The following is a 13,728-nucleotide window of genomic DNA, read 5'->3' as shown; positions in this document are numbered from 1 at the left end:
GTTCTATATCCCTGCAAAATTAAACTGTAAAATTAATCTTGTTTGAACGTACCACTATTCAATGTCATTCATACTTCCTTGGGAGTGCCTTTTCCTCACATTCATTTTTGTGTCATCTGTAACTCTTAACCTCCAGTGACTTCTTTAAGAGTGATTTCCAAAACATGGAGTAGCAAAAAAAAAGCATTTGGGTCTACCAGCCAGTTACTACAAATGTTAGCCAAATGTGAATCCTTTCAATGTGTACTGATATACTGCACAGGGCTCATTTTAAAATCAAAATGCCAAATGTTAAACTCAAATGCATTTGTAGACGCTTGTAATTTGGGTTGGTAGAGCCAACTGATTGTTTAATCTCAGAGTGATACTGTCTAACCAATTCATCCACAAAATCACAACAACTGTTAATTATATTCCTTTCTTTCTATTTTCTATTAAACAAGTCTACATCAAGTTTTTCCTCTCCATATTGAAAAGGAGGCTGTGTTTTCTGGTCACCTCCCATATATTTCCATACATACTTCATTACTCCCATGTGCTATAAACAGAACCGTGTCTTTCCAAAAGCAGAAATGGCTGATGTCACTTCTATTGTTTCCTTTCCTGTGGAACCACAGAAACAGCTATTTCTCAAAATCCAAACACTACAACTTACAGAATGAGAAACAAAACTGTCCAAGAGTCAAACTGCTTCTCTCTCATCTCTTTAAGGCCCTAGCCAATCTGATCAAATAGGGAACAAGCTTTTGCAGAGCATCTGCTGTTCTTTGAGTTTATTACTAATCATGTTTGAATGCATACAGTTGCAGTCTTGCCACCATCACAGAATACCATCTTGTCTTTCCCTAAAATGACATATTCAATAAATACCAAACACCATTATAAATATTTATATGTGGAGGATTTAGCTTCACCCTTCTTTTCCCTATCTTACCAAATGCCCTCCTATGGTATGAGACACCTCACCAACAACTGCAGTTCAGTAGCACTGTACAAAGGCTGCAGTAAAATAAAAGCAGCTAAAAAAACACAGATCAACTGAATGGTCATACTCACAGCAAGTAGAAGCCTGCATTAATAAATTTTTAGGTAGGGACGTGCTACACTGCAAATTCCAGTAATACCTTATTCAGTAAAAGCCCATAATATATATGCATTGGAAACATAAATGGAGAGACATATTAAAAACTTAAGGAGCCTTTTTTTTTTTTTAAAGCACCTTAGCTTATTTCTATCAGATTTGTTTTCAGCAGCATGTCATGAACTTCCACTCAAAGCAGAAATCAACTGCATTATCTACTGTTTCACTTTCAAGTCAATTATTAAAATAAATCCTTTTTCACTAGAGATGTGCTATCTCCTGAAGTAAAGCACTTACGCTAGAAACTGTGAAACACACTGAAATTTTCCAGTAACTTGTACCCCACAATCACCACTTGCAAACTACATGGACTACAACGCCTTTCTCAGCTAATCTGAACAGCAAGTCTTTCATTTACAAACCTGGCACCAAAAAGCACTTCTTCACATGCCAAACCTTTGCTTTTGCTCAGTTATTGCTACACAATACCTACACAAGTATCAGCAATTGCCAAAGAACAGGCTGTCTGCACGATGCCTAACATCTATTCTCAGTTTAAACTGAACTCTGCTTTTCCAACAAATAATCAGCTTTGCTGGATTCATTTTATAGCTATACGACAGCATTTAATTTTTTATAGTCTATACACTACTTACAAGCCAAGGGGATCACTTCACTCACTCCATTTAAAAAGATTTTACTTAAAGCATTATCATATGTAACAACTGCAGTATTCTTGGTACTTCAATCTCTTAGTATCCTAAGCAAAGTCTGCATTGATCGAATCAAGGAGGGACAGGTCTGTTTAACTTATGTCAGTGATGAAATTAATAAACTGCATTATACAAATCATTCAGTAACTTCGGTCTGCAAATGAAATACAGAAGATATCACAGGAATGCAACTTTGTGTATCTTTGACGAACAGTCACTTGGATATTACAGACATAAATGCAACTTTAAAAGTCTCGTTTTTGTGACCTTTTAGAAGTCAAGTTGCAGACTTGAACATAAAATACATATAGGACGTACTCAGGGAAATTTAAACCCATGAAACAGTTTATGTAATGTTTTCCAAAAAGTGAGCCTTCCTAAAATTGGAATACTCGCAGAGGGGGGAATGCTCCAGACTTCTAGCCTTTAAAAGCCTAGTGGAATGTCCAGTTTAATCATTTCTTAGAAGGGGTGGATGAGATGCAACGTTCTGCAGTTTCTAAAATTCACATGCTGCAGCTCACATGACTGCCCTGTTTCATTAAATTTCTATCAAAGTTTTATCTACAGAATCCATCAGGACATGAAATGGACACGATAATGACAACAGAACTTCTTTGAGACAGAAAGATGCAACCCAGGGAGGAACACATAAGGCACCCATACAGGCTGAGCCAATCACATACAAAGCAGCTTTGCACAAAAGGACATGGGGATCCTGTTGAGCACCATTTTGAACACACCTCCAAGCAGGAGGCTTTGAGGATACACCAGCAAGTTAAAATATCTGAAGGAAGTAAGGACAATAGATTCTCCCCAGCAGGGCCCAACAATAGGAAAATAGGTGTTTCCCAACACCAAACTAGAGTGGTTATGAAGCCCCTTTACCTGTAGGCAGTCAAAACTCAAATGGGCAATGCCAGGAAATGCCTGGTGTAGCTGACCCTGTTTTCAGCAGTGGGTTGGACTAGGCAATCTCCAGAGTTTGCTTCTAACCTCAGCTAGCCAATTTCATGAATAAGAATTTTATTTTTATAAAGTGATTTCATGAAGTAAAATTTGGCAACTATAGCACATTACTAAATAAAAATAGCCTAATGAATATTTAAGAGTAGTTTACCTAGCAGCCCACAGTTCCAATGCAACCTGCAGACCATTCCAACTATCCTACTGAGCATCTTTTCCCAGGAGAGAAGGGATTACACAGCCTGGGCACCAAACAACCAAAACTAAACGCACCCACTCTGTGGGCTCAAAGCTCGACAGACATGGAAAACAAACAAATATGTGATGCACTGGTGCTATGCAACCTGGGGATGTTTCATACACCTTGATCCTTACAGCTATAATGGTTATGGAAAAGTTAGTCTTTGGACTAGGATGAGCCTTGCCTTAATCACACCTGGAGCTATGTTACTGGTCAGGAGTAAGACTTTTTCCAATGAATTCTTATCCTGACGCTTGTGTCTGTGTGAGGAAGGCATGGTTGAGAAAGTTCATCTCTTCTGTAAATACTTTGAAAGTTACTGACAAAAAACCCAACCCAACAAACACAAAACAACACAGTATAAATAACAATACCAAGTATTCAAACTTTGGCATGAATAACAAAACACATGAAAATAATATATTGTGGGTATTTTTGTTAGGATTTTCTTCTGAATTGTTCTTTGATTGTAATTTTAGTATAGAAATGAGGAACAATAATTTCAGGGAGGGATGAAGAAAATTAAATATGAATGAAATGACTGTTGTATCACTGATACTTCTAAACTTTTGGCTTTGGTAATTCGTTAATCAAGAGTGAGTTTAAACAAGGCTTCAACTTCAAGGAAAATACAGCTCCAAATGGAATTAGATCTTGATAAGTTAAACAGCAGATTCTAAAGAGAGGCTTAAGAGTATACATATTAAAAAAAAAACAACAAAATGAAACAAACAGCTGGTAAAGCATGATCCTGAGTTGTGTATGTCACCATTACATCCTCTTTAGCTGTTACTCCTGCTTTAAATGCTCACTGCTTTTATTTGTTCCAATATCACTAATCCATTGCAACAAGCATGTTTGTAACCAAGTGATACTATTCATACTGAATCAAGTAATGCTGAAGCAGTACATTTGTAAGGAAGTCCCAGTTGGTCAAGCACAAACCTTAAACAAAGTATTTCCTTTTCATAATGCCTGAATTTTACTCACTATCTTGGCAAAGTGAATTTTCCATTCCCAAATCTCCTCTTCTGCATTAGTACCATACATAAAGGCACTCATACAGTTTTCAGTTTGTGTTCTTACAGCCTCTTGCATTTTAAGAAGAAATTTCATTTCAAACAATTCTGTTCCAAACATCCAATTTTAAGATTATTCTTGCACTTGTTTATGAACAAACCCAAATCACTTAACTTAAACATTAAATAGAAACTGGCAACTACCTCCTCCAGTTACAAATGACCAAACTTGTTTGATACGAGCAATCATTTTTGAGTGGTCAGTACCTCTTACAAACTTCCCAATATAGGGAACTCCACTATATAAAGATAAGGGCAATATATTTATTAACCATAAATATGGAGACTAAAGTTGATAGTAAGCGAGGAAGAACAGTAAGACTGGGAACAGCACATCTAAATCCAGACTCAGCCTGTGGAGTCACATACCCATTTCCAGTGGTCCTTAACCACAAAGACATGATTAGAAAAGCAAACAAATGATCAGAGTGAACTGGGCATGGGACAAGATAGAGCTGTCAGGGAAGTGATTACATAGTTTGATCTTCAGCCTGGAAAACAATAGAATTTTAATAATTAAGACTATGTCTTAGTAAGCATTTTAGAAAAGTTTTATGGACTTATCAGCCATTGATTAATAATATCACAACACCAGTGTTAATTCTATTTAACATGCTTTGTCCATTAATAAAATAGTCATTTCGTTTTCTCTGTACCCTCATGATTCTCATGGTAGCACACCTAATCTCAAGTAAACACTGAAGATACAAGTTGCAACTGTCAGATTAATCCGCTTTCGTTAGAAAACCTTCCAATTAGTCTCAAGTGTGAACTGACTTCAAAATCTTTCAGTGATTTACCTCGAATTCAGAAAAGAGCTTCTGCTACATCCAAGAAAACAAGACTTGATCAACAGCCTGGCTGGCGGTCAATGAACTCCCTTTGGAATATGGAAAAGATCTCACATTGATCTTCTTAGGAGCTGTGTGCCAGCCAGTGGTTTAATGTGTGCTATGAATGAGGGAAAAAAGCTGGGGAAGAAAAAATGGCTAAACACGGTTTTGAAAGTTACAGTTTTGCTCAAATTAGGTGGGAAGTTTCAAAATCAGGAAGACTGCTGTGTTATTGAGAAAAACACCAACAAAAAGCACCATGGAGTAATATAAACAAAAGAAGCATGAAAATGCATAATACCTTATTCTTATTTACAAGGACAGGTGCTGCTGGAGGACAACTACTGAGTTCCTCTCCTAACTTGGGTCCCAAAACTTTTCTTCTTTTGTATCTGACTGAATGCTTAAATTTGAAGTCTGATGACTGAGACCTGTTATTCAAGCACGTGAACCCTTCAAGTACCGTTTATAGCAGAAGTCATAGCTTCTACATTTAAGGTACAATTCACAAACATCAGAAGTTCGTTGGCATGAAGGAAATGGTTCTAGTGACCAAAAGTAAACATCTCTACTGCTGACAACATAGCCAATTTTCATTTCTTGAGTAGCTGGAATAAATGCAGGAATAACAAACAGGAATAAAAAAAGCCCACAAAAAGCCAAAACCATTATAATCTCCTGGGACAATTTTTCAAAATAAAGTAAAAGTTAAAGAAAACAAGATAAGCAGATACATGCTTTTACATATGCATGAATAGTACTTGTTTTTCCCCACAGCTTACGTTTACAGGTCCTTCAATACTTCCACAATAACAAAAATTGCTTATATAATCATTGCCTTGTTTTACAATTCAGCTTCTGAAGCTGCCATTCTTGTATCAAATCTTCTAGCATGGAAAGCTAGCACAGGTGCTTACTTTAACCTCAGAGTACATGATCACTGAAATAAATGAGTACGTTTTAAAGAGTGGTAGTATCCCTTAAGCCTGCCAACACAAAAATGTTTCTCAACATTAATGAAAATATTGGCTAGCTTTTTACAGTCAAACTACTTAAATACTCAATGCAAACGAGAATAAGACCAACCCTTGCAACACTCTGCTTTACCATTTGTATCCAGATATTAACCACCTTTTTGCACGTGTCAAGTTTTAGTGCTTTTTTTAATATTTAAAACAAAGCTGAAGAATTTTCCAATAGTTTCACTGTGATGTAAGCAAGAGAAAAGCTACATGCATTTGATGACACTTCACATTTACTATTCATCTCCTGTGCTGAAAGCAAAATGTTTCCACTGCAACTGATTTACTCTGCTTAATTTAAGGGTAGACTGCATAGTTAATATGACAAAAATTAGGATGTTAATTACACTCAGCACAGCAATACTGAACCTGTTCTGTCACATTACTTTTAAAACATGTTGCAACATAAATGGTTTTAGGTTTTGAAAGACATTTAAGCTCAGGCTTACAAAAGCATTTACGTTTTCAAGCATAAAACAAATTCCCCACAGATAAGCCTTTCTTTAGACACTGACGTTAAGACAGTCCCACAAAGAAAGCTAAGGCACACCATGTAATTACTACGTTGTTTCAGAATAAAACTTGTTTGCTATCTCATTTTCTAAAGTACATCAACAAATTCTGATGAACTATGTTGATAGGATGCTTAACACCAGTAACAGTGGAAATCACAGTTATTGCCATAGAAAACAGTCCTACTGCTAGAAAAGAACTGCTTCAGATTCAGAAATATGGCATGAGTGCAAGAAGCAGTGTTATTAGAATTTGTGTTTAGGTTATTATTTGGTTCATTTACTTACATTTTCCAAACAGTTCTACAAGGCTAATTTACAATTTCAGCACCACACAGAACTGGTACTTTGGAACAAAATGGAAATCTTCCAAAAATCCAATTCCTTTAACAAAAGGCTGTTGCTTTAACATCACCAAGTGAACATTGTGATAGTACAGACACTACAAGAAGGAATAACCTTCTAGAAACACATTCTGAATAAATAAGAATGCAACACATCATTGCTACAGATATCCAACATCAAATCAGACAGGAAGCAATAATGTACATGCTCCTCTTTAGTGTATTAATAAATCAGCTCAGTTTTAATAACACCATCACTAAGAACTGTAATTGCACCATTATATGCAAACATTTCTTTCTGCACTAAGAGTGGACTGTAATGAAAACTATAGGCAGGTAGAGAAGACACTGCTGAGCAGATTCAGTTCCACCTCTCACGTAGTCACATTCAGTGAAGCAGTACCTCCATATTTTGCAGTTTGCACTTGCTCAATTTGTTCAAGGTTGCTTTCATGTGAAGACATCCATCTGTACCTCAACTATGGGCTAAATTTACTGATCTTGATGTTGTCGCTAACGTGATCTACTCACACAGTAGCAAAGGAATGGCTGGCCAAATGATTACAGCAAGTAAAATCCTGTTCTTGGTTCTGCCACGTATAACACAGACTGACAATAAGGGTGACTGGCAGTGCTTTTCACTGCAGTGCATTTTTGAAAGCTTTGAAGTTATATTTGTTTGTTATAACAAAGTTTGTAACAAGAAGAGTGAGTAACTATTATAGGGAATTACATTAGAGAGGGATCATACACTGTTCAGACGGACAAACACCATGCAGTACAGAAAAGAGTTGGCTATATATACTAAAGATGTGGACATTATTTCACTTTTTCTAATATGCAACAAAAACATCACTATTAAATTACGTCATCCATAGTATAATGTAATTTGAACAGATTAAAACAACTCAAGAGCAACCAAAAGAAAACAGGTTCACAAATCCCAAAATCTAACAGACATGCTGTCATTTATTTCAAGAATGAATAGCATGTTGTGGTTTGTAAGCCACACAAGCAGTAAATTATCCTAACATTTTTACTTCGTAATATATTATCTTGAATTACCTTAACAGAAGTTCTTTGGGCAATTTTTTGTTAATAAGGGCTTCATCATTATTTGAGAAAACCTGGAAACAGAAAGAAAAAAATTATTTAAAAAGAACAACAAGAAAAACTGCCTTTAGAGACACCTCTTTTCACCTTCTCTGTAGGTGATTAACTCTTTTTAATTACCATTAATGCAAGTTTTCAACATATTATTTGGTAACCCTATAAATCATTTCAGTACACATGATGCAGCCACACATACACTTGCTCTTTCTTAGTGCTAAAATTTAACTGCACAAAACCTATGGAGCCACTATGTAATCATCAAACAGAAAGAAACACATCCCAAAAAGAAGTATTATAGGTAGCAATAAAGGATTCTGCCATAGAAAGACACATATAAACATGCACTATTGGCACGTTTTAGGACCATTCCATTACAGAAAGTGGACATGTTTTATACTGTGTGTTCCATGCAGTTCTAAACTCTTTGGCACAAGTACATGACAATTGAGAAACTATACTAACATCTTGATTTAAAGAACTTGCTGCCATAGTAGTATGGCAGCAAGAGTATATGACATTTCAAGAAATGCTACAAGAATAAACCAAAGTGCCTCTCACCCAGAATTTCCTACTACTGATGCATCTCCCAAGAAAACATTCAGTTCCACCATCAAGATTACAAGATGAGAAAGCTGGGATTTCCTTCTAGCTGCCATGAAGAACCTTCCTTCTCTTCCAGTATGTGCAAGGAAGATTTCAGATCTAATTGTACACCACTGTTTCTCAGTTCTGATATCACAACAAAAGCCACTTTTTGCACCCACCTTTTTGCACAACAAACAGGCTATCCACACATCTAAGAATAATAAAGCTAAATTTCAACAGGACCAACAAGTTTAATTAAGCTTCCTTTTCGTGCAAATGGAACAATACAGTTACCATAGACTCAAATCTCAAATCATGTGCGTTTGTACTCCAAAAGTATAACCCTAACTCCTTCTCAGAAGACACACTATTTGCTTTAGCAGTTCCACACAGCTGACCACAGGTTTGCACTGATCTGCCCTACATCTAATACCCACTGCTATCTGTATTTTCACCCTTTATGTTGAAATACACCACATACATCACTGGTCTCAGAACTAGTTGACTGCTTCCGAGCACTGAAATTGATAATTTATGGATTTATGTGCACATTCACCATTTAATATTACCTGTTACTCACAGCTTGTAGGTCATAGCATGAGAACAGTACACACTAGGATTTCTTCTCTTTAGAGAAACAGTCAAAACAAAGACTTAGTTGTAGTTACTGTTGCATCACTTTGAAAATGGATACACACCATCCTCACAGAGCTCAAAATCACCAAGGTGATGGTGGTAATATTCTTGTGCATTACAGTTAAAAAATAAGTCAAAAAAGGAAGTTACCTCCAAGAGCACACACAAGGTCTGTGGTAAAACAGACAAGTGAACTTAGATCTCATAATTCTGGTCCAGTATCCAAAGATTCAGTACCACAGACCACTACAAATCCTCTTTCAACTTCATCACCCTACAGTTGTAGATGCTTCCTCAAAAGCTTTGATATGCATCTAAACTGTACTTTCCATTTATATGCATAAATATGTTTCAAAATATAGCTACTCTGCAGACTCTTACTAGTTTACAAGCAGTTTATCCTTTTGCCAGAACAAAATCTATTATTATCCTTCCTCTCTTTAAGCTGGAGACTGCCAGATATACAGTAACAAGCACATATGCTCACTATGTTATTAAGTTAATGAGCTATGAGCAAATTACTATCTAATAAAAACAGATACAATGCATGCTCAAGCTGATATTTGCAGCATAAGCTTCTTTTATGTACTGATCACAACCCTCTGGCTGCAACCTTCCAACTAATTCCTCACCCAACAGTCTGACCTTCCAAGCCATCTCTCTCCAATTTACAGATAAGGATGTAGTGTAGAACCATGTCAAAGGCCTTGCAGAAGTTCGTGTAGATGACACCAGTTGCCCTTCCTTTGCTCACCGATGCTGTCACTCATTGCAGAAGGCCATCAGATTGGTCAGGCACAATCTGTCCTTGGTGAAGCCATGCTGGCTGTCTTGGATCACCTCCTTGTCTCCCACGTGCCTTAACATGCTTTCCAGGAGGATCTGTTCCATGACCTTCCCAGGCTCACTGGTCTGTAGTTCTTCATTTCTTTCTCCCTTTCTTAAAAATTGAAGCAAAGTTTCTCTTTTTTCCAGTCACCAGGGACTATGCTGATAGCCAAGACTTTTCAAATATAATGGATAGCAGCTTGGCAAACACATCAGCCAGCTCCCTCAAGACCTGGCATACACATCATCAGGCCCCACAGATTTATAAACATCCAGTCTCACAAATCAGTCTCAGACTTACTCTTCTCTTACAGTGGGAGGGATTTTGCCCCCTCAGGCCCCACCTAGAAGTTCAGAGACACAAGAGACATGAGAAGCTTGGCTGACAGAAGCAAAGAACTCACCGCACCACTCCCTTCTCCATGCCTGCTGTAGCCAGTTTTCCCTTCTTATTTATCAGAGGGGGTACACTCTTTTGGGTTGTCTCTTCTGAACAATGTACATGTAGAATCCCTTGTTAATCTTCCCATCCCCCATCAAGGGCAGTTCTATCTGCGCCTTGGCTTTCACAATCCCATCTCTGCATATCTGGAGGGCATTCCTGTATTCTTCCCAGGCCACATGTCCCTGCTTCCACTGTCTGTGTGTGTCCTTAACTCCCAGTTCAATCAGCTCAGCCATGCCAGTTTCCTGCCTCCTCTGCTTTTTTTCCTATACAAATGGACAGAGCTCTTATGCTCTCAAAAAGGTATCCTTAATTAGCTGCCAGCTCTGCTCCTTTATCTCTAAAGACAACTTCCCAGGGGACTTCATCCAGCAATTCCTTCAGCAGCCTGAAGTTCACGGTCCTGAAATTCAGCGTCCTAACTGCATTTTGCCAGGTCCAGCTTCCTCCAGATCACAGACTGTACAAGGGCACAGTCACTGCTGCCCAGAATGCCTCCAAGCTTAATCTCTTTAATGAGGGTTGGTGAGCACCAGGTTCAGTAACGCTTCTTCTCTGGTCACTTTGTCTAATGCCTGGGCCAGGAATTTAACTTCTGCATTAAAAAGCAAAATCATTACAAATCATAGCACAGATTTTTGAGAATGCTTAGTATTTTCCTCTTGTGGGAAAGCTGAAAATCTAAACCTACAACTGAACCATACTCCTGGCAACTCTTATGGGAAAAAGACCTATAATCTTTGTTTACATAAGATATAGTTAGAATTTAAAGTTGGAATGGCAGACTATGTTAAATAAATGAACTAAGTATGACCTGTATGTTTGCATTTAGGAATCCAAATTAAACTGAAAAAAAATTTTAAACAGCAGCTTTTACTCCTCCTTTTAGGAAGTAAGCAACACCAAGTACCGTGCCTCTAACAGAAGTTGCAGATGAGGCCACAAACAGATTCAAAGCTGTTTTCTCTCATACACTTCTACATGTTCATGTATGCGCTGGCTACAGTTACCACACCATCAAGTATTGTTTTCATAGAATTAGATATTTAAATAAGCAGATTAGCTTCTAGAATGATAATGCATTTGCAAGTCAGAAGACGGTGCCGTCTATTGGCTCTTCAGTGCTAGATTTTGGCCAAATGAAGAGCAGATACAGGATAAGACGTTGGTGTCTTTTAGACGAAACTACGTAACGCGAATTTGACAGCATGCAACTGGAATCAAAAGAGAATGTGCAGAGGAGACAATGTATTTCTTTGAAGATTTCCTGATGATCTGAAACTGCCATTTATCACAGAATTTGCTACTGAAGTAATTACCATACGTGCATGTATCACCTCTCTGAGGTAAACAATACTGCCTACTAAATTTTTAAACCGTGACTTTGCTACCTCTCTATTTGAAAAAAATAGAGAAAACCTGCCAAGGAAGTGTTCATCAAATGCTGTGAAAATATTTAATAACCTTGACAAATCTATTTTTCCTTATAGTTAGAAAGCACTGACAACTTTTTCTCTCACTGAAACTTTTTCTCTCAGAGTGGTCAGGCACTGGAATGGCTGCCCAGGGAGGTGGTGGAGTCACCGTCCCTGGCAGTGTTCAAGAGGTGTCCAGGTGAGGAGCTGTGAGATGTGGTTTAGTGCTCGTGGTGGCAATGGTGATGAGATGGTTGGACCGGATGATCTTACAGGTTGTTTCCAACCTTGTGATTTTATGATGGACAATGACATGCCCTTCAAATACCTGTATGCAGTAATATTACAAAATAATTGTGGATGTAGAAGGACTATTTCTTCTTTCCTTGCTTTTGCACTTGATTGCAAGTTTGACTGCATTAGCAACAGGGTATGTAAGACCCCAGAAAAGTGTGCTTTTAACTGTACAAAACTTTGAAATATAATAGGCGAATCAGTGAAGAATGAAAGACAAGAGGTGACACTGAACATCTGCAACAGAATGCTGCTCTAAAACCAGCTCTGAATTTCCAGTAAGCACAGGCGATACAAAAAATGTCTATGTGCTGAAAGGAGTTAGGGAAACAACACAAACCCACAACGGAACCCTGTAACAGTGCTTCACCTCATCTTCTTTCTGACAACTAATTGCACAATCTTGGACCGTTTCTCACAATCCTGATCTTCCATTATAGCATCTCTGTACATAAAAGACTGGTTACAGTGCGCTAGAAAATGAGTACTTCCTTAAGAAGACCTGATAGTTGCTTACGCTAAAAAAAATAAAAATAAAATTGCTCTCCAATTCCTGCAAAGCAGGATCCTCTCCTCAGTAGGGAGCAGGTTGTCATCCAGCTTGAAGGTTGTACCGACACGTCTTCTGAGCTGGGGAGGTTCCTCTCCAGCACTCAGAGGATACTCCATTGGCTTCTTCTGGAACTCCTTTTTTTCTTTTTATTGCTTCACTGCATATAAATAGAGCATATATACACATTGTGCAAATAGATCAAATCCAGAAAGAATGATCTCATCTTTTGTTTCCTCTTCCACATTATGAAATGTAATGATTACCACCAGTCCCAGAAAATAACTTCCCCATACATCACACTTAGCTTGTTAGCATTAAAAGCATCCACGTGTTATTCTCTTGTGGTCTAACAGTGATAAAGCTCTCCTGTTTACACCAGAATTATTGAGTTGAAGCAATCTCTTTTTGGTGGGATTGCACACACACGATTTTGTACCCCGCTGGCAAGGAACTGTGGTATGAGGAACCTGTTTCTTGGATAACATACTTGATCACATGCTTGATCACATGAGGAATGAGTGCGTGGCCCAAGACAGCCAGCACGGCTTCACCAGGGGAAGGTCATGCTTGACCAATCTGGTGGCCTTCTATGATGGAGTGATGGCATCAGTGGACAAGGGAAAGGTGACCGATGTCATTTACCTGGACTAGGGCAAGGCCTTTGACATGGTCCCTCACCACATCCTTATCTCCAAATTGGAGGGGTGTGGATTTGATGGGTGAGCCACTTGATGGATGAGAAACTGGTTGAAAGGCCGCAGACAGAGGGTGGTCATCAGTGGCTCCATGTCCAGGTGGAGGCCGGTAACAAGCGGCGTCCCCCAGGGGTCTGTCTTGGGACATCGATGATGGAATCGAGTGCACCCTCAGCAAGTTTGCTGACGCCACCAAGCTGAGTGGTGCAGTTGGCACGGTAGAAGGAAGGGATGCCATTCAGAGGGACCTCGACAGGCTTGAAAGGTGGGCTCGGGTGAACCTGATGAGGTTCAACACAGCAAAGTGCAGAGTTTTGCACTTGGGCATGGAAGGCAAATAGTATCCTGGGCTCCATCAGAAAAGCGGTGGCCA

The 13,728-nt window shown here is 38.4% G+C and overlaps 1 protein-coding gene across 1 annotated transcript in view; it reads right to left on the bottom strand.

Moving 5' to 3' along the window:
- Positions 1 to 13,728, bottom strand: part of FBXL2 (F-box and leucine rich repeat protein 2) — a 48,963-nt gene that overhangs the window by 26,688 nt on the left and 8,547 nt on the right. The window contains exon 2 of the mRNA XM_052694310.1: positions 7,857 to 7,918. Within this exon, the coding sequence (XP_052550270.1) occupies positions 7,857 to 7,918 (62 nt within the window). The remainder of the gene's footprint in view (positions 1 to 7,856; positions 7,919 to 13,728) is intronic.

The sequence above is a fragment of the Tympanuchus pallidicinctus genome, unplaced genomic scaffold (genome assembly GCF_026119805.1).
Source record: "Tympanuchus pallidicinctus isolate F22 unplaced genomic scaffold, pur_lepc_1.0 scaffold3, whole genome shotgun sequence".
Classification (NCBI taxonomy): domain Eukaryota; kingdom Metazoa; phylum Chordata; class Aves; order Galliformes; family Phasianidae; genus Tympanuchus; species Tympanuchus pallidicinctus.
This window is presented reverse-complemented; position numbering and strand designations above follow the sequence as displayed.